Genomic DNA, 23,775 nt, shown 5'->3' on the forward strand with positions numbered 1-23,775 from the left:
CTGACCCAAGATCAGCTTCTAGGGGGCAGGTTCACCCTACATCTTTGAGTTCCACATCCTTGTTAAGCCACAGGAAATACCCCTTTACTTGGCACCGAGCACATTTGCTTTGAGTGAAGAGAAAAGACTATACTTAATGAAGAGGGGAAAAAAATATCGTCCAGCTCCACTAGCCCTCTCTCTCTCTCCTGTCCTTTTCTCTCATACTTTCCAACAAAGAGAAGGCTTGTGGATAAAAGTCAAATCCTAGAAATGTCACCTGGTCTATTTTATTGGAATTATCACTTTAAAACTTAAAAGGATTGTGCAGAAAGAAAAGTCATGCCAGGGTGCATTCTACCAAACAGATGGTTACATTGGGCAGTGGTTTGTCAAAGTAGGACAGAGTGTACTGTATATTGGACTATTGACGTGTCCATCCATGCTTGTAGCAGGGATGGGGTTTGTCTGGAGGTTATCAGGAGACAAAATCCAGGGCAGAGATATGGCAAGCAGGATGGGGAGCTTATTGTTGCACATAAGTGTCAACTGTAGAATATCCCAAATGTACCACATAATGCCATTTTTCACCAACAAAGAAGTTAAATCAAGAGGATTTCTCTTTTTTTTTCTCGTTTTTTCGCCAGTCCAATTCCCACGCACTTGTCTCTCACACATTCATAAACCTCTACAGTCACTCATGCTTTTTCTCTCTCTTTCACACACACACACACAGTGCCAGTTCACATGAGCCATGTCTCTTTCTCCTTGTTGAACTGCTCTGCCCACCTCCTGGTGAGCTCCAGGTAGTGTTCAGGTTGGTGCGGCTGGTAATCCAAATACAACCTGGTCACCGTCTTTTTTGGCACAGCCCTCTCGATCTGTGTGCCCTCGTGCCACTCATTGAACGACGTTATAGTGACTATCTCGGGCCGCACGTTCAGCGCTGCCTGCAAGGCCGTCTCGTAGTAGCGGCCGTTGACGCGGTTGCGCGTGTTGTGGTTGTTCCACGGTCTGACCGCGGTGTCGATGTAGCCTGGCCCGGCGCTAGGTATAAATAACAGGTTGTTACCGTCGCAGAACGCCTTGACGGCGATCCAGTTCTGGTGGGATGAACCAAAAGAAAACCCGTTGGAGGCGAAGTATGTGTACATGCCATCGAAACCACCGGCAAGGATGTCGTGCTTGTGGCGCTCCTCCACAATGAGGGCGATGAAGACACTGTCGTACGCCGTGCCGCGCAGGCTGTGGGAGCCCGTGGGGTGGAGCAGGTCGGACCAGTTCTCGGGCGGCGTCAGATACGAGTCATAAATGTAGAACAGAGGCAGAATATTCCCCGTGCTAGAGGTGAACTTGTAGAAGGCTCCGTGGTCCCCGTACCTTCAAACACAAATAAATGGACAGGAGATTATAGGTACAGATTTGAATATTTGCATGGAAAAAATTACCTAGAAGTAACCTAATAAGATTGGAAGCTGTTCTAGATTCATATACATGTAATTTAGCATTCAGGAGACGGCAGGGGGAGCACGCCCCCATCCACATCGAGAATGTTAAAAGCTTCAAGTTCCTCGGCATACATATCCCTGTGTGGTGAAGGTGCGAGGCTGTCTCTTCAACCTCAGGAGGCTGAATATATTTGACTTCGCCCCAAAGACCCTCACAAACTTTTACAGATGCACAATTGAGAGCATCCTGTCAGGCCGTATCACCTCCTGGTATGACAACTGCACCGTCCGCAGCCCAACGCATCACCGGAACCACACTGCCTGCTCTTCAGGACATCTACAGCACCCGGTGTCCCAGGAAGGCCAAGAAGATCTTCAAGGACCTCAGCCACCGATCCATGCCCTGTTCGCCCCACTAACATCCAGAAGGCGAGGTCAGTACAGGTGCGTCAAAGCTGGGACCGAGAGACTGAAAAACAGCTTCTATCTCAAGGCCATCAGACTGTTAAATAGCCATCACTAGCTGGACTCCGCCCAGTACCCTACCCTGAATTTAGTCACTGTCACTAGCAAACGGAACAAAACGGGGATAAACATACCTGAATTTGTCCAATGGAAACTCTCATTTGCAACTGTTAGACTAATCAATACAAACTATATCGGCTAGATGCAGGCATGAGTGTGCAAGGCGGTCACTTTGATTACAAATTTGTTTCTCAACCTGTGTGCACCTACGTTGTAAACGTTCATTCAAAGGCTACGTTGTAGCAACCTCATGATCCATATAGGGAAATTTGAGTGTCATGTAGTAGCCTAAACCTATCACTGTTACATTGAACTGGGTGAATGGAATATGAATGTGAGTCATCCAATATGCTGTAATAGAAATAAGGCCATGCTCATGAAAAAATGGGATTTATAGGCGTCACTGGTCTATACATTCCATGTTGTGTGTGTACAGTGGAAGTCAGAAGTTTTACATACACTTAGGATGGAGTCATTAACTCGTTTTTCAACCACTCCACACATTTCTTGTTAACAAACTATAGTTTTGGCAAGTCGGTTAGGACATCTACTTTGTGCAATGACACAAGTAATTTTTCCAACAATTGTTTACAGACAGATTTATTTCACTTATAATTCCCTGTATCACAATTCCAGTGGGTCAGAAGTTTACATACACTAATGACTGTGTCTTTAAACAGCGTGGAAAATTCCAGAAAATGATGTCATGGCTTTAGAAGCTTCTAATAGGCTAATTGAAATAATTTGAGTCAATTGGAGGTGTACCTGTGGATGTATTTCAAGGCCTACCTTCAAACTCAGTGCCTCTTTGCTTGACATCATAGGAAAATCAAAAGAAATCAGCCAAGACCTCAGAAAAAAATTGTAGACCTCCACAAGTCTGGTTCATCCTTGGGAGCAATTTACAAACGCCTGAAGGTACCACGTTCATCTGTACAAACAAATGTACGCAAGTATAAACACCATGGGACCACGCAGCCATCATACCGCTCAGGAAGGAGACGCATTCTGTCTCTTAGAGATTAACGTACTTTGGTGTGAAAAGTGCAAATCAATCCCAGAACCTTGTGAAGATGCTGGAGGAAGCAGGTACAAATGTATCTATATCTACAGTAAAGTCCTATGTCGACATAACCTGAAAGGTCGCTCAGCAATGAAGAAGCCACTGCTCCAAAACCGCCATAAAAAAGCCAGACTACGGTTTGCAACTGCACATGGGGACAAAGATCGTACTTTTTGGAGAAATGTCCTCTGATCTGATGAAACAAAAATAGAACTGTTTGGCCATAATGACCATCGTTATGTTTGGAAGAAAAAGGGGGGTGCTTGCAAGCCGAAGAACACCATTCCAAACGTGAAGTTCGGGGTGGCAGCATCATGTTGTGGGGGTGCTTTGATGCAGGAGGGACTGGTGCACTTCACAAAATAGATGGCACAATGAGAAAGGAAAATTAAAGCAACATTTCAAGACATCAGTCAACAAGTTAAAGCTTGGTTGCAAATGGGTCTTCCAAATGGACAATGACCCCAAGCATGTTTCCAAAGTTGTGGCAAAATCGCTTAAGGAAAACAAAGTCAAGGTATTGGAGTGGCCATGACAAAGCCCTGACCTCAGTCCTATAAAAAATAATAAATATAAAAAGCACCTGTGGAATGGTCATTAAGACACTAACAGCTTACAGACGGTAGGCAATTAAGGTCACAGTTATGAAAACTTAGGACACTAAAGAGGCCTTCCTACTGACTCTGAAAAACAGCAAAAGAAATGTGCCCAGGGTCCCTGCTCATCTGTGTGAACGTGCCTTAGGCATGCTGCAAGGAGGCTTGAGGACTGCAGATGTGGCCAGGGCAATGAATTGCAATGTCCGTACTGTGAGACGCCTAAGACAGAGCTACAAGGAGACTGGACGGACAGCTGATCGTCCTCGCAGTGGCACACCACGTGTAAGAACACCTGCACAGGATCGATACATCTGAACATCACACCTGCGGGACAGGTACAGGATGGTAAGTACAACTGCCCAAGTTACACCAGGAACGCACAATCCCTCCATCAGTGCTCAGACTGTCTGCAATAGGCTGAGAGAGGCTGGACTGAGGGCTTGTAGACCTGTTGTAAAGGCAGGTCTTCACCAGACGTCACCGGCAACAACGTCGCCTATGGGCACAAACCCACCGTCACTGGACCAGACAGGACTGGTAAAAAGTGCTCTTCACTAATGAGTCATAATTTTGTATCACCAGGGGTGATGGTCGGATTCGCGGTTATCGTTGAAGGAATGAGCTTTACACCGAGGCCTGTACTCTGGAGCGGGATCGAGGTGGAGGGTTCATCATGGTCTGAGGTGGTGTGTCACAGCATCATCGGACTGAGCTTGTTGTCATTGCTGGCAATCTCAACGCTGTGCCTTACAGAGAAGACATCCTCCTCCCTCATGTGGTACCCTTCCTGCAGGCTCATCCTGACATGACCCTCCAGCATGACAATGCCACCAGCCATACTGCTCATTATGTGCGTGATTTCCTGCAAGACAGGAATGCCAGTTTTCTGCCATGGCCAGCGAAGAGCCCAGATCTCAATCCCATTGAGCACGTCTGGGTCCTGTTGGATCAGAGGGTGAGGGCTAGGGCCATTCCCACCAGAATTGTCCTGGAACTTGCAGGTGCCTTGGTGGAAGAGTGGGGTAACATCTCACAGCAAGAAATGGCAAGAACAGCAAGAACTACAGTCCATGAGGAGGAGATGCACTGCAGTACTTAATGCAGCTGGTGGCCACACCAGATACTGTTACTTTTGATTTTGACCCCCCCCCCCCTTGTTCTGGGACACATTATTCCATTTCTGATAGTGACATGTCTGTGGAACTTGTTCAGTGTATCTCAGTTGTTGAATCTTGTTATGTTCATACAAATATTTACACATGTTAAGTTTGAAAATAAACGCAGTTGACAGTGAGAGGACGTTTCTTTTTTTGCTGATAATATATATATTGCACACACACTCCGACATTGCTCATCCTAATATTTCTTAATTCCATCCTTTTACTTTTAGATTTGTGAGTATTGTTAGATATTACTGCACTGATGGAACAGTGCATTTTGCTACACCCTCAATAACATCTGCTAAACGTGTGTAAACAACCAATAGAATTTGATTTGAAGTGAACTGTGTCTGTCCTTTAAAAGGGTCTATGTTGTCTGAAAACTACTGTTTCAACAGGAAAGTTCAACAAGGTTTTACTTTGTGTCCACTTCAGTTTAAAGTTATTCTAAACAAAGACAACACCTACCTGTCGATGATATACTTGATGTTGTCATGGACACTGTGGTCGCTCCGCCCTCTGTAAGGCTGGAGGTGAAATGCAACCTGGGAAGAAAATGAAAAACATCTTAGTCCACGGCTTTCCATTCATTGCATTGTTGTCACATATTTGTAAGTATGTCTATGCAGCCAACCCAACCATCTAAGGTGATGAGTTTGTATTGACTCAAACTCTGGAGAATATTCACATTTGGAAAGGTGACAGGAGCTGGGCTGTGTTCAGCTGCCCCTTGGGTCTAATTGAGAGCTATTCAAAGCCTAAGGATGCAGGAGGAGCATGACAGCCATTATTATGCCGCCATTATAATAAGCAGTTGTTACAACAAGAAAATAGCTTCAATTGTTGTGTCCAAATACTGGTGGAGTCCACTAATAACATAATCTGACCTGAAGAACAGTTTGCAGTTCTCCCAGGGTCTGCTCGGTGAGTTTAAACAGGAAAACGGCAAGATGACAACCATCTGTAAGCATTTGAGAGAGGACATTAGTTCTGTATGTGAATCCGTGATAATGAGGCGGAACAACGCTGTAGATAGAATTGCAGAATCTCTGCAGGATCTGGACGGAGTCTGACGACAAAGTGAGTGAAATTATCTTGGAGAAACTGAAGATGGACCACAGGAAGATTGAGTTGGAGCACGCCAAGGGGACTGGAAAACCCACCTCCAGCCCAGGTGACAGGCACAGGCTGATAGTCGTCAAGTTTCTGAGGTTCAAGGACAAGGTAGCGGTTCTGGAAAGAGCCATGAACTTGAGAGGAATGTACATCTTCAGTAACGAGGACTATCCTGAAACTGCACCTAAAGAGAAAATAACTTATCCCGGCCATGAAAGCTGCCAGAGTGCGTGGGGCTATGCTTCCATCCAATATGACAGGCTCATTGTCCACCCCCCTCCCAAAAGCCTGAAAGGGATGAGAGAGCCAAGCCTATGGATTTGTAGCTTCAACCCCACAGCACACTTACACACACCAACTGATTAATGGACTGCTAAGTGTATGTTGTTGTTTTTCTCTTTCTTTGTTTGTTCTTTTCGATATTGTGTCTTTCTCTGAGAAGCTACCCAGGAAAGGGCTGAAAATAGCCCATATTAATATATGTAGCCTTAGAATTATGGTTCATGAAATCAATAACTTGCTAACATCAGATAACGTTCATATATTAGCCAATTCTAAGACTCACTTAGATAATTGTTTTGATGATACAGCAGTAGCCGCAGTACAATAGAAAATAAAGGAATGCTTATGGGGGAGGTGTTGCTATATATAGTACCAGTCATAAGTTTGGACACAGGGTTTTTCTTTATTTTTATTATTCTCTATATTGTAGAATAATAGTGAAGACATCAAAGCTATGAAATAACACATACGGAATCATGTAGTAACCAAAAAAGTGTTAAACAAATCAAATATATTTTTGATTCTTCAAAGTAGCCACCCTTTGCCTTGATGACAGCTTTGCACACTCTTGACATTCTCACAACCAGCTTCATGAGGTAGTCACCTGGAATGCTTTTCCAACAGTCTGGAATGAGTTCCCACATATGCTGAGCACTTGTTGGCTGTTTTTCCTTCACTCTGTGGGTGATTGTGGAGGCCAGGTCATCTGATGCAGCATTCCATCCTTGTTGGTCAATTAGCCCTTACACAGCCTGATAGTTCCACTAAGTGCAAACCAGATGGGATGTTGTATCGGTGCAGAATGCTGTGGTAGCCATGCTGGTTAAGTGTGCCTTGAATTCTAAATAAATCACTGAGTGTCACCAGAAAAGCACCTCCACACCATCAGACCTCCTCCATGCTTTACGGTGGGAACCACACATGCGGAGATCATCCGTTCACCTACTCTGTGTCTCACAAAGACACGGCGGTTGTAACCAAAAATCTCAAATTTGTACTCCTCAGACCAAAGGACAGATTTCCACCGATCTAATGTCCATTGCTCGTGTTTCTTGGCCCAAGCAATCTCTTCTTCTTATTGGTGTCCTTTAGTAGTGGTTTCTTTGCAGCAATCCGACCATGAAGGCCTGATTCACGCAGCCTCCTCTGAACAGTTGATATTGAGATGTGTCTGTTTACTTGAACTCTGTGAAACATTTACTGCACTTGAAGAAACATTCAAAGTTCTTGAAGTTTTCCAGATTGACTGACCTTCGTGTCTTAAAGTAATGATGGACTGTCGTTTATCTTTGCTTATTTGAGCTTGCCATAATATGGACTTGGTCTTTTACCAAAGAGGTCTATCTTTAAGACAAAGGAGATAATTGTGGACTACAGAAAAAGGAAGACCGAGCATCCTGACTGGTTGCACCACTGCCTGGTATGGCAACTGCTTCGGCCTCCGTCCGCAAGGCACTACAGAGGGTTGTGGGGTTGGCCCAGTACATCACTGGGGCAAAGCTTCCTGCCATCCAGGACCTCTATACCAGGCGGTGTCATAGGAAGGCCCTAAAACGTGTCAAAGATTCCAGCCACACTAGTCATAGACTGTTCTCTCTGCTACCGCACGGCAAGCGGTACCAGAGCACCATGTCTAGGTCCAAGAGGCTTCTAAACAGCTTCTATCCCCAAACCATAATACTCCTGAATATCTAATCAAATGGCTACCTAGACTATTCCCCCCCCCCCCCCCCCCCCCCCCCCCCGCTACTCTCTGTTGTTATCATCTATGCATAGTCACTTTAATAACTCTACCAACAGGTACATATTACCTCAATTACCTTGACTAACCGGTGCCCCTGCACATTGACTCTGTACCCGTACACCCCTATATATAGTCTCGTTATTGTTATTTTACTGCTGCTCTTTAATTACTTGTTACTTTTATTTCTTATTCTTATTTGTACTGCATTGTTGGTTAGGGGCACGTAAGTAAGCATTTCACTGTAAGGCTGTTGTATTCGACACATGTGGCTAATAAAATTATATTTTATTCTGTATACCACCCCTACCTTGTCACAACACAACTGATTGGCTCATAAAGAAGGAAAATTCCACAAATTATCTTTTAACAAGGCACACCGTTAATTGAAATGCATTCCAGGTGATTACTTCATGAAGCTGGTTGAGAGAATGCCAAGAGTATGCAAAGCCATCACCAAGGCAAACGGTGGCTACTGTCACGCCCTGACCATAGAGAGCCCTAGTTTATCTATGGTGTAGTAGGTCAGGGCGTGACTAGGGGGTATTCTAGTTTATCATTTCTATGTTGTGTTCTAGTTTATATTTCCTATGTTGGTGTTTTGTATGATTCCCAATTAGAGGCAGCTGGTAATCGTTGTCTCTAATTGGGGATCATATTTAAGTAGATATTTCTCCCACCTGTGTTTGTGGGATATTGTTTTGTGTTTGTGCATGTGCACCACGTAGTCATGTTTAGTTGTTTTTTCTTTAAGTTTCACTTTGCAATAAATATGTGGAACTCAACATCCGCTGCGCCTTTGTCCCGTTCTTACGACAACTGTGACAGTTTCTTTGAAGAATCTCAAATATAAAATATATTTTGATTTGTTTTACACTTTTTTGGTTACTACATGATTCCATATGTGTTATTTCGTAGTTTTGATGTCTTCATCAATATTGACTGGTTTTCATCAAGCTGTCCGCTCAAGAGGAAGCTTCTCGCTGTAACCAGTGCCTGTAATCTGGTTCAGGTTATTAATCAATTTACCAGGGTGTTTACAAACACTACAGGAACAGGATCATCCACATGTATTGATCAAATGTTTACTAATACTGTAGAACTCTTCTCTAAAGTTGTATCTGTACCCATTGGATGCATTGATCACAAGATAGTGGCTATATCTAGAAGAACCAAGGTTCCAAAAGCTAGGCCTAAAATAGTGTATAAGAGATCATACAAAGGTTTTTGTGTAACTCTTATGTGAATGATGTAAAAATATTTGTTTGTCTGAACTGATTAATAAAGAGCATCCAGATGCAGCACTTGATGAATTTATGAAACTGCTTCTTTCAATTATTGATAAACATGAACCTGTTAAGAAACTGACTGTTAGAACTGTTAAGTCGCAATGGATTGATGAGGAAATGAGAAACTGTATGGGTGAAAGAAATGGGGCAAAAAGAGTGGCTAATAAGTCTGGCAGCACATCTAACTGGCTAACTTACTGCAATTTGAAAAACGATGTGACTAAACTCAACAAAAAGAATAAGAAACTGTATTATGAAGCCAAGATCGATGATATAAAGAATGATGGAAAAAAAACTTTGCCGTACTTTAAATTAAATTATTGGCAGAAAGACAAATTCAACTCCATCTTTCATTGAAGCAGATGGCTTATTCATCACAAAACCATTTGATGTTGCCAATTATTTGCATGATTAATTGGCAAAGTGGCCAAACTTAAGCAGGACATGTCAACAACGAACAGTGAGCCATCGTATTCATGCATAAAAAACGAATAATGAAAGAAAAGCATTGAAAGTTTTTAGCACTGAATAATGACACGTGATGGCATTGACAATTTAGATTTGAAGGCTACTGAAGATGGTAGCTGACTCTATGGCCACTCCTATCTGTCATATGTTTAATCTGAGTCTAGAGGAAGGTGTTTGTCCTCAGGCTTGGAGGGAAGAGAAAGTCATTCCACTACCCAAGAGTGGTAAAGCAGCCTTTACTGGTTCTTAAAATTGTGTTGGACCAAATAATATTTCAATTTCTTTGTAGACAAATTGACAACAGACTTTCAGTATGCTTATAGAGATAGGTACTCAACATGTACTGCACTAACGCAAATGACTGATGATTGGTTGAACTAAATGGATAATAAGAAGATTGTGGGAGCTGTACTGTTAGATTTCAGTGAAGCCTTTGATATTATTGACCATAACCTGTTGTTGAGAGAACTTATGTTTTATGGCTTTTCAACCTCTGCCATATTGTGAATTCAGAGCCATCTATCTAATAAAACTCAGAGTGTTTTCTTAAATAGAAGCTTCTCTAGCTTCTCTAATGTAAGGTGTGGTGTACCGCAGGGCAGTTCTCTTAGCCCCCTACTTGTTTATATTTTTACCAATGACATGCCACGGACATTAAACAAAGCCTGTGTGTCCATGTATGCTGATGATTCAACCATATACATGTCAGCAACCACAGCTAATGAAGTCTCTGAAACCCTTAACAAGGAGTTGCAGTCGGTTTTGGAATGGGTGGCCAGTAATAAATTGGTCCTGATCATCTCTAAAACTAAGAGCATTGTAATTTAGTACAAATCATTCCCTAAGCTCTAGACCTAAGCTGAATCTGGTAATGAATGGTATGGCTGTTTGACACATCGAGGAGACTAAATTACTTGGTGTTACCTAAGATTACAAACCGTTGTGGTCAAAACATATAGGTTCAATGGTTGTAAAGATGGGGAGAGGTCTGTCTGTGATAAAGAGATGTTTTGCTTTTTTGACACCCCACTCCATAAAGCAAGTCCTGCAGGCTCTAGTTTAGTCTTATCTTAATTATTGTCCAGCCATGTGGTCAAGTGCTGCTAAGAAAGACCTAGTTAAGCTGCAGCTGGTCCAGAACAGAGCGGCACGTCTTGCTCTTCATTGTAATCAGAGGGCAAATATAAATACTATGCATGCCAGTCTCTCTTGGCTAAGAGTTGAGGAGAGACTGGCTGCATCACTTCTTGTTTTTTTAAGAAACATTGTGTTGAAAATTCCAAATGGTTTGAATAGTCAACTCACGCACAGCCTCTGACACACACACACTTACCCCACCAGACAATCCCCAAATCCAGAACAAATTCATGAAAGTGTACAGTATTATATAGAGCCATTATTTCATGGCACTCCCTTCATTTCATATTGCTAAAATGAACAGCAAACCTTGTTTAAAAAAAACAGATAAAGCAACACCCCACGGCACAACATCTCTCCCCTATTGGACCTAGATATTTGGTGTGTATGTATTGATACTGTATGTAGGCTATGTGACATTTTTAAATATACAAGGTTCTGTCCTTGAGCTGTCCTTGTTTATTAATGTTCTGTATTATGTCGTGTTTCATGTTCTGTGTTGACCCTAGTAAGAGTAGCTGCGGCTTTCGCAACAGTCACATTTCTCGGCCAACAGAAGTGGACGAAGTGGGTGCACGGAAATGTCCCCATACGAGACAATGGAAGCACACAGTGGTGGTGTTAATATGTTGTACAACCTTTACAGACAGTGTTATAGGATTGTCTCAGACAATGACTATTTCAGCACTGGTGTTGTGCCATGACAAATAACCTGACACATCTATCCCAAGGTCATTTGTCATCCACTAAAGCCCAGTGAATCATAGTACTATTCCTCAATGAGGAACAGAGTGGCTGATCAGCTACGAAACAAATACAAAAATGCTTAACTTGGATTTTTAAGAGTAAGCGTGGAGAATTGCACTACTTTGAATTATATATGATCGAAGTGGACCACTTTTCTTCTCCCACAGCTGGTTCCCCAGGGACCCAGCAAGAAGGAAACTGGATGGATAGAGCCATAATAGAATGGAAGCAGCAACACCTCACCAGTTTGCTAACATAAGTCTGCTGCTTTTGTTGTAGATCCATCATTCCCACCTGACGCTTGATTAAATTCCTGTCTGAGCTCTGCCTCGCCACTCCCTGGTTCTGTCTGCCAAGACACAGTAGCACTACCCTATAAAATATTTTGTTGTCCTTATGGCATTAGCTAGTGTTTACCATGGGCTGTGGAGATTAAAGTGCTAAACATGTTGTAGGTTTAGCATGTTGTGCATTTTTCATGACTGGGAATTGTCTTTTATGCTATAAAAATACTTGTCATGATGCTGTTAGGATACCATTCACTATGGAGAATAAAGTGCTAAACATTTTACACATTGTTAGGCTATGCATGTTTTGTATTTTTATGACTGGGAATTGTCTTTGTCTTATTATGGAGAGGGACTGTAGCCAAGTATAGTGCATTAGATTGGGATAGGTTGGAGTAGGGGGTATGGCAGTTTTGAAATGAAAGTGAGTGGCTACTGGGGCTTCCTAACCAGTTGCCGTGGTGATGTAACTTGGTGACACCAAGGGCTCAAAGTGTCACCATGACATTGGGACAAAAGTGTGCTAATGGATTGGAGTGGTGCTGGCTAGGGATGGGAGGCAAGGCGGTTTTAAACTGTTGTCCTGTATAGTTAAATGTGGTCATGGGGAGAAAATCGTTGTTGTCACTAATGGTGGCAGCTAAGGGCTTCAGTGTTGAATGAAAATATATTTTAATTTGGGGCCCCTGTGTCAGGGTAGCTCACTATGGTTGTGTAGGCCACTCGTCTGATATCAGTGTCGAAGGCAATAAGTGTAGGAACAACTCTCCGTAATCTGATTAATGTCTCGAGGCAAGGTATCAATAGAGGGAAATTACAACTTTTTCTGTGCTAATAACTTAGATTGAAAGCTGAGTGACTCGGCCGAAAAAAAAGTCATTATAGTTTTTAAAGCCTGCCGTTTCTCTGTCTAATTATTTCTCCCTAAGAAAAAGAGCTGTCACCATCTCAACTCTCGCTCGCCGCAGATGACTGCCGCCTCTGGAATAGCCCGCTCTTTTTCCACCCGAGACACATAAGGTCACACAGCAGCAATTTAGACGGAAATGAGAGACCCAAGCAAACCAAGAGCATTTCTCACAGACAGACCCAGCCCTATCACCATCACCAGAGCATAGAATTGGCTGAATCGAGTCGAATACAACGTAATGCACTGTAACAGGCCCTTAGGAGGGGATTTCAACCGTCCGTTAAACTACCCAGACAGCATTTCAAAACAGTCAACACCATACAGTATTGAACGTATCATGAGATGTTGCCGCTTCGTACTTCCAAGAACGTTTTCGGTTATATTAGTTTGATTTCAGTAGGGTTCTACACACTATGGTTGTCAACTTCTCATCAACATCAAAGTTTAGCAGGCACACTAACCATGCACCCCAAATGGCACCCTAGTCCCTTTGTAGTGCACTACTTTTGACCAGGGCCCATCATCATTGGTGCACTATGAATGGAATAGGGTGCCATTTGAGATGCAAGCAAAGTCTTGTGAGATGGAAGATGGAAGCTGCATGCTGTGCTGGGCATCTGGAGATGGGGAAGTGTGCCTGACAGCATGGTCTGCCCACACATGGGCATCTCTGCACTGCTGCTGCTGGGCAACATGTCCTACTTTCCTGCCCCTTGGGACCCGGAATGTTCAGGGAGGAAAACTGAGTCATGGGACCGTCACCCCCGCATATCCCGACCCCCCCCCCCCCCCCCCCCCCCCCCACCCCACCCCCCCACCCCCCCGAGCCCACACACAGCCCCTCAAGGGCCAAATGGGAGTTTCAGCCTGAGCTACTCTCCAAGCAAGCAGTGTGACCACAATTGTTCGACTCAGTGGAGCTCTGGAGCTTTCAAACGCAAGAAGATCTGCTCTTAAACTCCAACCGTACATACATAATACAAAAGCTGTGTGGGCGCCCAGACTTGATTTAAGGGTTTTGTCCAATGCTATTCTTATATAAACAAAACAGTGTAAGGTCCCAGATTTAGGAGTCTAAGTCAGTGCCTGTAGTAGTATTGCCTGGCTACCCAGACTCCTCGCTCCGGCCAAATGCTACGACACACCCGCCACAGAGGTTAGTTTCTTTTCCGCAATGAGTCTGGATCTGAGTACCTCCTCAACCCTTCACCGAATGTGAACACTCGGGCCGTCTGACTGGTCCAGAAACTGATGAGTTGGGCTAGAGCCAGAACACACGTGGGTTTGATACTCTGATTGGTTTGAGACGATCCAATCGCTGATGACCCCACATCCCTGGTAGACTAGTCTAGACCTGTTCTGGCCAGTGTTTCTAAGGCTTTTTCAGACTGTGAAGATTCAGCATGTCTGTCTCGGGACTGTCTGCTGTTATTCAGACCACGTCACACACAGAGCTCCCTTAGATTGCTCTGTCAAGCAGCAAGTTATGAAGGCTCTGTAGCCTCCGCTCATTGTGATCACCTCAGGTCAGACTGTAAAGAGAAGTTCCGCCACGACAGATCTGACAGGAGAGGGATGACAAGACTGATTAACAGAGAGATGGACTGACTGAGCAGGTACCATGTCATACATTCACCTGCAACAGTGAAAAACACTTCACACTGGTGCCCCCTAAAGACTTTCTCTTCCACTCTCTTTACTCTCAACATTCACATTTCCTTTGAAGAGGCTACACACATTGGGACCTCAAATTATTGCTCACTTTTGCCACTAAGGATCCCTGAGAAGGAGTACATTAGAATGTATATGCAAGTCAAAGAGCCCCATGATGAAGTGAAATGCATGGTGGGATGCTGCCACTGAGTATAAAGGGCCGAATCCTAACTTGAAATCCATATGCTTACATGTTTTTGCATAAGTCAAGCATTGATAACAATGGGACAAGTTATGCCCATGGAGCTTATGTTAGGGTTCAACCCAGAGCGATAATGCATTCTACTGCTAATACCCCGTCTTACATATTGGTGTGAAAAAGGATGCAAAATTATACCTTTTAATCTGCCTTGTCTTTGCATAAAATTCCAGGAAGATTGTAGTGCAAGAGGTCCTCTTTTACATGAGACATTTTTTTGTTGTTGCTTCGTAGCTAAAAATTATTAGAGACCCAAGACGTATTTTTCTACGGTCAGCAGTTTGTGAAGATTTTGCACTAAAGGCACTCCAACAATAGATGCCCTTATGTGCAGTGGGAGAGGGAGAATGTGGTCAGGAGAAAGTGGGCACTTGAACAGGATACTGCTGCAGAGTACCACTCTAAATGTTCTATAACAAGGTTATTAAAGGGTCAATCTCGGATTGGTACATCCATTTTTGGACTTTTAAAATAATAATACAATACTTGACCAAAAGTATTGGACACCAGCTCGTTGAACATCTCATTTCAAAATCATGGACATTAATATGGAGTTGGTCCCCCCTTTGCTGCTATAACAGCCTCTAATCTTCTGGGAAGGCTTTCAACTAGATGATGGAACATTGCTGCGGGGTCTTGCTGCCATTCAGCCACAAGAGCATTAGTGAGGTCGGGCACTGATGTTGGGCGATTAGGCCTGGCTTGCAGTCAGTGTTCCAATTCATCCCAAAGGTGTTCGATGGGGTTGAGGTCAGGACTCTGTGCAGGCCAGTCAAGTTATTCCACACCGATCTTGACAAACCATGTATGGCCCTCGCGTTGTTCACGGGGGCATTGTCATGCTGAAACAGGAAAGAGCCTTCCCCACCTGTTGCCACAAAGTTGACAGCACGGAATCGTCTAGAATGTCATTGAATCCTGTAGCACTAAGATTTTCCTTCACTGGAACTAAGGGGCCTAGCCCGAACCATGAAAAATAGCCCCAGACCATTATTCCTCCTCCACCAAACTTTACAGTTGGCACTATGCATTCGGGCAAGTAGCGTTCTCCTTGCATCCATTACATGAAGCTCCAGACAAATAGTTATTGTGCTGATGTTGCTTCCTGAGGCAGTTTGGAACTTGATAGTGAGTGTTGCAACCGAGGACAGACGTTTTTTACACGCTACGTGCTTCAGCACTATGCGGTCCCATTCTGTGAGCTTGTGTGGCCTATCACTTCACAATAACAGCACTTACAGTTGAATGGGGCAGCTCTAGGAGGGCAGATATTTGACGACCTGACTTATTGGAAAGATGGCACCCTAGTCACTGAGCTCTTCAGTACGGGCCATTCTACTGCCAATGTTTGTCTATGGAGATTGCATGGCTGTGTGCTCGATGTTATCCATCTGTCAGCAAAGTGTGTGGCTGAAATTGCCAAATCCACAAATTTGAAGGGGTGTCCACATACAGTGTATATAGGCCCCATCCCTTAGCTGTTTACAAAAAACGTGGCTGGGACCACTTTGTTGTTGTTTGTTAAAGTTATCTTTCCCTACTTTGGCTTTATTTCTTTACTGCTCTCTTGTCTCAGTAAAGTTGCAATATTTTTGTATAAAAAATTCTGAATCCTTCAGAATTAACTATAACCTCTGTACTGTTAGTTTGATTACTTATGCTTATAAGAACTGAGGTCTGGGAGTTTGATATATAGTTTAGTTGAACTTTACTTAGAGTACTCAGGCATTACATGGTTATTCACAAGGCTTCCTAGCACAACTATCTGTTGCGTGTAAAACATGGAACTGGAATCTTTCTGTACAAATACACGGACTGGATTACGGAATAACATTCACAACATTACACGTACAACAGACATTTATTTTCTGTACTTGTGCTCTTATAAATATACATTTTGAATATCGTATTATTTGCATGATTTTTATGTAGCAGAGATTCTCATGCAAACACAAAAACAAATCCGCTCTCAATTTTCTTTAAATGTGATCGTGTGTTGAGCAAACACAGAGTGTGTATTATCGATGCAACGCGGCTGGAGAAAGAGGCTCTAGCTCAAGCCTGTCTCTCTTATCACACTGCACTCAGTCCGCATTCATTCGCACAGGCACGAGGCTCGCAATGCCCCTGAGCAGTCTTTAAAGGCCCAATGCAGTCAAAAATGTGATTTCCTGTGTTTTATATATATTTCAATAATATATGGTTGGAATAATATGGTTACAATTGCATTGTAATTGTTTGTAAGCTTGTGTAGCCGAAAATGAATTTATAATCGTATGCTATCCATTTGTTGTTTGTATAGTGTTCTTTGTATGCCATTTTAATATTGGAGAATTTACCAATGATATTAGGCCACTTTTAGCCATGATTACAGACACCTGTGTCTTTTGACACTATATAAACAAGTCATCCCGCAGTGTTTGTGATTATACCCTGATGAAGACAGCTTGACTGTCGAAACGTTGGTAATTAAATTTTTGCATCTGAGCTCCTAGAGTGTGTGGCTCTCTCTGAGTTTTCTACTCAGCTAGCCAGCACCTCGCCTAAATAGGTGTGCGTTTATTTTTCTTCTAGATTGGAATAATATGATGAAATTGTGAAAATCATGATAATGCCATTTTAGTGTAAGACCTATTTGAAAAGACCGCCTGAAATTTCAGCCTGTTGCAGTAGGATGGAGTTTTGGCCTGCCTGGTGACATCACCAGGCTCCCGGGTGGCACAGAGGTCTAAGGCACTGCATCTCAGTGCAAGATGTGTCACTACAGACCCTACAGGTTCGATTCACAACCAGCCGTGATTGGGAGTCCCATAGGGCGGCGCACAATTGGCCCAGTGTCGTCCGGGTTAGGGTTTGGCCGGGGTGGGCCGTCATTGTAAATAAGAATTTGTTCTTAACTGACTTGCCTAGTTAGATAAAGGTTCAATTTTTAAAAATAAAAAAATCATCAGACAGTAAATTAGTTAATTAATAGACCAATAAGAAAGAGTTCCAAACCTCTGCCAATAACAGGTATTTTATGGTTTTCCCTCCTAGACAGTCCTAGCAATATTTTTGCTTGAGAAATTGCTCTTTGTTTCTTTTTGACCATTTTAATTGAAAACAATCACAGTATGGTGATTTTATTGAGCTAAAAACAGCTGCAATGGATATTTCAAACAAACACACACACACACACACACACACACACAAATGCAAGTCATCCTGCCGCACAGCTGTCTACTGACACACAGATACCCCGAAGTGTTCTGCCCATAGTGCCCCCTCAGATTTGTCCTGTTTTTTATTTTTCAGATGTTAAATGAAATACTCAACTTAATTTTTAAGCCCACGCTTTATCATAATTAGGGGCCACACACATAAAGAGGTATGCTTAGATAACCTATGGAGAAAAATATACATTGTTTTTACATAGAATTAGACATAATAATTATTGCTCTAGATTGCAGGAAAATGCTGTTTCAGGTGTTTGACAAATTCACCCCTGGATACACCACCCAAAGTGCTATATACCAAAATTCAGCATAATGTACACCACTTAAACTGCCTTAAAGTGTCTTAGACACATTCTCACACTTCCAAGCACTCAGGGTGAATGGATACACACCACTCAAACGGCTGCGTGGCTGTTTTTTTATATATGGTTATGTCATCCAAGATGCTGCCGGATCAAGCCAGTACAGCTCACTTGGAGTATCTTTTTTTCCTTTGAACATCTTGAAAAGCTACTATGTCTCTGCTGCATTTACTGTGCATCTACCATCTGATGTTACACGTATCGAATTACGAAGAAGGGGCCCTCTAAAAGGTTCATGAGCTTCAATGCAGTCCGTGACAGCAGTCAGAGGGGACTCGACGTGTCGACGTTGACGCAGTCGTTATCTCTGGGATGGCATTTTCTGACCTAATTTGGCAATAGGTCATGTAGTAGTCCCTGATGTGTTTCCCTGCTCATCCCATAAACAACAGTTCCCGCCGGCAGCTTTATTATGTCCCCTCTGCTCTTAGTTAGAGATGTCCTCATCCTCCCTCCCCGCTGCCTACTCAAAGTCATGTCACACTTGGCTATCAACTTTTTTGAAGTAATGGTACACTATTGTGTATTATAATACTATTGTACAGTATTAGGATATGTTTACCAGTTGGTTGTGTAACTTTGTTCTTTGGAAGATTCCTTACCAAAGCACACATTCTTATCCAGAGCTGAATCCCAAACACTGATTCCAAAGCAAAGCGTCTGTCTGTCTGTCTGTCTGTCTGTCTGTCTGTCTGTCTGTCTGTCTGTCTGTCTCTCTTCCGTTCCTTACCTTGAGGTTGTGTCTGTGAGCAGCATCCAAGACGGCCGGCACCAGGTCCTCTGTGGGCTCCCCGTTGTCATCGGCCAGGCCCGGAGGATACCAGGACAGCACCAGCACCCCTAGACCACACAGGACAAGTCTCTCTAAGTCTCCACACAGGACCTTTCAGGTTGGCTATACCCCACACAGAAATATAATTACTAGAATGTGGAAATAAAATGACTAGAAAGGGAAAAGCCGCTCATAGCATGGCAATTTTACAATACACCCAATATGGCTGCTGGTCCACTTATCACAGAACATTGACTTTAATGGGATTGTCCATTCTAGTCATTCTATTTCAATGACCACACATCTCTGATACCCAATCCTGAACCTCGTGATGTCCCTGTTACACCATTTTATTATTGATGTGATCGCTGCCAGTTGTAGGCCTACAATAGGATCTCTATGGGCCAACATTCCTCAAGAGTTCCACTGACTTCAATGACTAACTTTGATGCATATAGTCTACATATTCTGCCAGATGTACAGTTGAAGTCGGAAGTTTACATAAACTCCATTAGTAGCTGGTAACATTGCCTTTAAATTGTTTAACTTGGGTCAAACGTTTCGGGTAGCCTTCCACAAGCTTCCCACAATAAGTTGGGTAAATTTTGGCCCATTCCCCCTGACAGAGCTGGTTTAACTGAGTCAGGTTTGTAGGCCTCCTTACTCGCACACACTTTTTCAGTTCTGCCCACAATTTTTTTATAGGACTGAGGTCAGGGCTTTGTGATGGCCACTCCAATACCTTGACTTTGTTGTCCTTAAGCCATTTTTCCACAACTTTGGAAGTATGCTTGGGGTCATTGTCCATTTGGAAGACCAATTTGCGACCAAGCTTTAACTTCCTGACTGATGTCTTGAGATGTTGTTTCAATATATCCACATAATTTTCCAACCTCATGATGCCATCTATTTTGTGAAGTACACCAGTCCCTCCTGCAGCAAAGCACCCCCACAACATGATGCTGCTACCCCCGTGCCTCACAGTTGGGATGGTGATCTTCGGGCTTGCTAGCCTCCCCCTTTTTCCTCCAAACAAAATGATGGTCATTATGGCCAAACAGTTATATTTTTGTTTCATCAGATCAGAGGACATTTCTCCAAAAAGTGCAATCTTTGTCCCCATGTGCAGTTGCAAACCGTAGTCTGGCTTTTTTGGGGCGGTTTTTGAGCAGTGGCTTCTTCCTTGCTGAGCGGCCTTTCAGGTTATGTTGATATAGGACTCGTTTTACTGTGGATATAGATACTTTTGTACCTGTTTCCTCCAGCTTCTTCACAAGGTCCTTTGCTGTTGTTCTGGGATTGATTTGCACTTTTCACACCAAAGTGTGTTCATCTCTAGGAGACAGAACGCGTCTCCTTCCTGAGCGGTATGACGGCTGCGTGGTCCAATGGTGTTTATACTTGCGTACTATTGTTTGTAAAGATGAACGTGGTACCTTCAGGTGTTTGAAAATTGCTCCCAAGGATGAACCAGACTTGTGGAGGTCTACAATTTTTTTTCTGAGGTCTTGGCTGATTTCTTTTGATTTTCCCATAATGTCAAGCAAAGAGGCACTGAGTTTGAAGGTAGGCCTTGAAATACATCCACAGGTACACCTCTAATACAGTGAAATATGAGTGAAATAATCTGTAAACAATTGTTGGAAAATTTACTTGTGTCATGCACAAAGTAATGTCCTAACCGACTTGCCAAAACTCTAATTTGTTGTGGAGGGGTTGAAAAACGAGTTTTAATGACTCCAACCTAAGTGTATGTAAACTTCCGACTTCAACTGTTTACTGTTATGGCTCATTTGGCATACATTGCTTGCGTTGCACATTGCTCGTGTTCTCTGTCTCCTTTATTCCAACAGGCAACCATTCTACTGTATCTTTATCCAGCATAAGTGATGCCTCATATCTGAGTGATGAAAAATGCCTTCCTACATGCAGTTAATCTTTATGCACTCTGTTTTAATCGTAAGAGTGAGTATCTTTCAGTACACACATGAAGTGACAGCTCATAAATGTCTACGTTGCAGCCAGAGGAATTGTTTCCCACGCGCTCATAGAGGGGAATATCAAAAACGGTTTCTGTCAAGCAGCCAGCAAGACAGGCATGTCCACTTTGGTCACAAGCTGTGTGGAATATTTGATTGCAATTTCAAAAAATCCATGGTCACATGTATTAAAAAGTTATGTCCGCACTATTCATTTTATTATGGGCTTCTCGCGGAGTGGAATCAGTCACCGCTGCAAGCAGGATATTATTTGGATTTTTTTATGGGTCTTTGTGCCCGTGGCTTTAATTAAATTTACTCATTTTAACTAAGCACATTCAGTTGGCCTTTCTGTGTTCCATCTGTCACAATGTTCGGTTTAAGGGGAAGGGAGGGGAAAGAAATGGGAAGGGACGATTATTTTCCGGATGGTGTACAATAACCAGTTCAGCCGAAGGCAGACAACATTAGCATGGCTCGATTGGCTGCCCCATCAGTCGTTTTCACACCCAACTCCAAGGCATCATCACTCCCATTTTGGTCAATACAAGTAGCTTACATTTTTCGTTGAAAACATAGGCTACTTATTTCAGACAATGTACATGCCACTTCCGGTTATGGTTTTCAGTGCTGACCTTTGCAGTGGACAGTCATGGCCACTTATCTTATAAGACTTAAGGGCTCCTTCTACTGACTGATGGATTTTCAATAACTTTTTAGAGTAAAAAGTGGACTTCCTATTCGCGCGTTCATCTGTTTGTATGTTCGATCTCAGTGAAATACAGATAAGCAGTAAACACATATTATTCAAGTGTTCAATTGTTCACATTCATGATTGCTTGGAAGTGGATGTCAAGATTAACACCGTTCTAAAACTGCTGCGAGAAACCGCTTGTCACGACTTCCGCCGAAGTCGGGTCCTCTCCTTGTTCGGCCGGCGCTCGGCGTCGCCGGTCTTCCAGCCATCATCGATCCACTTTTTTTTCCCATGTGTTTTGTCGTGTTTTTCCTCACACCTGGCTTCAATTCCCTCAATCACTTGTTGTGTATTTAACCCTCTGTCCCCCCATGTATTTGTGTGGGATTGTTTACTGTAAGTCCTTGTGCACGTGTTTATTGGTGCGCAACGGATTTTTTAAACCAAATATCTTGTTATTTCTATGCCGTTGGTTTTGATATTAAACTGCTCCGGCTATTACCAAGTTCTGCTCTCCTGCGTCTGACTTCCCTGCCACCGGTTACGCACCCCTTATAAGGCTGCTGGTGGGTTTAGGTGAGCGTGCGGAGCGGTCCACTACATGAGTGCTGAAATAAACCGGCAGAGCGCAAGAGAAGTGAATAAAAATGAATTGTGCGGCCATAACTTTTTAATACGCGCGACCATGGCTTTTTAGATATTGTAATCAAATATTCCACACAGCTTGTGACCCAAGTGGACATGGCTTGATCAATTAGCTGCATGCATACTCTGTGTCTGTGCCAGTGGCCTGCTGTGCTGGCTGCTTGACAGAAACCGTTTTTGATATTCCCCTCTATCAGGGCGTGGACAATCATTTCTCTGGCTGCAACATATACATTTATGAGCTGTCACTTCATGCGTGTACTGAAAGATACCCACCATTACGATTTTTTTAAATGGGGTCTAAAGAGTCACTGCATGTAGGAAGGAACATTTCATCACTCAGACACAAGGCATCACTTATTCTGTCTAAAGATAGAGTAGAATGGTTGTCTGTTGGAATAAGGGAGACAGGCAGCACGAGCAATATGCAACACAAGCAATGGATTCAAATGAGCCATCACAGTATACATCTGGAAGAATATATAGCCTATATGCATCAAAGTTAGTCATTCAAATCTTTGGCCCATATATATCCTATTGTAGCTGTGCTCAACGTTGAACAAAATGTCAAAACTTTAAAGTTAACTGGACAGGCACTGCAGCAACCAAACTTATGCGAATGTTAAAACTTGTTTGTATGTTTCAGGATAGAAGAACCACTGCACCTTTGCACTCTACCTGCAGCAGCCGCTCCAATCTGCTCCATGTGTGACTCCAATACATCCGGATCTCTCGAGCTGTACGGACCGAGCTCAGGGTAGAAACTGGAGCCGATGTCCTCCGGCGGCATATGCCTCCCTTTCGGGTAACTGGCGGCGATTTTGGGGTCCCAGTGTGGCACGAGGACATGGTCCCAGTGCATGTATTTCCCATCCATCGACGGGTTCCCGTACCACACGCTGTAAAATATGTGGACGTCGTAAAATATGGTTCCTTCAGGTCCCGAGTTTGATAAAACTACTTTGGCGCGCACCTGCCCCGGGGAGGAGACGACGTCTTGGGACACCGAGCGCCGGTCCATCCTTTCTCCAATCATCGGCAGGAGGCCCAACCCCGGGGCCAGGTCTGAGAACCCATCGCTGGGCTTCAGAGTTCTCAAACCCATCATGGTTCCAAAAACGAAGAGTGTAAATAAAAACAGAGCTATGCACGCTTTCTTCCGCAGCCTGGCCATTGCGGGTAGATTGTCTCTCAGATGTGATTACTGCTGGAGTGAACTGGGGGTTCGTGGTCGGCTGAAGTCAGCGATGTGGATAAGACTTGCTTTTCTCCAAACGTCGTATAACCTATAGGCAGTATACTATAACAGTTCACCTACTACACTCTAGAAAATGATACAGGAACGCAGAAAATGTATAACTTTATGATTAATTGCCTAATAACTATTAGCCTACATGATTGCGGACTAAGCCTAATGGTCGCGTTGCATGACGCAGTGGAAT

General features: G+C 43.3%; 1 protein-coding gene across 1 annotated transcript; it reads right to left on the minus strand.

Annotated features, from left to right (window-relative positions):
* Nucleotides 1-23,595, minus strand: LOC139394001 (glycoprotein endo-alpha-1,2-mannosidase-like protein). The gene is made up of 4 exons (XM_071142114.1): nucleotides 23,012-23,595; nucleotides 18,971-19,080; nucleotides 5,243-5,319; nucleotides 1-1,359 (listed from the first exon to the last, which is right to left on the minus strand). Exons 1-4 carry the CDS (start codon nucleotides 23,505-23,507, stop codon nucleotides 723-725), a joined length of 1,320 nt encoding a protein of 439 aa, XP_070998215.1. The 5' UTR covers nucleotides 23,508-23,595; the 3' UTR covers nucleotides 1-722.
* Nucleotides 23,596-23,775: the final 180 nt, after the last annotated feature.

This window comes from Oncorhynchus clarkii, chromosome 3 (assembly GCF_045791955.1).
Source record: "Oncorhynchus clarkii lewisi isolate Uvic-CL-2024 chromosome 3, UVic_Ocla_1.0, whole genome shotgun sequence".
Lineage (NCBI taxonomy): Eukaryota > Metazoa > Chordata > Actinopteri > Salmoniformes > Salmonidae > Oncorhynchus > Oncorhynchus clarkii.

What these genes read in the sequence shown, in the direction of transcription:
- LOC139394001 (XM_071142114.1), bottom strand. Translation starts at nt 23,507, where the DNA reads ATGGCCAGGCTGCGGAAGAAAGCGTGCATAGCTCTGTTTTTATTTACA. An exon ending in CTCACAGACACAACCTCAAG is followed by an intron (nt 5,320 to 18,970) that starts GTAAGGAACGGA and finishes TTTTCTTCCCAG; the next exon opens with GTTGCATTTCACCTCCAGCC. An exon ending in ATCAAGTATATCATCGACAG is followed by an intron (nt 1,360 to 5,242) that starts GTAGGTGTTGTC and finishes TTGTGTTTGAAG; the next exon opens with GTACGGGGACCACGGAGCCT.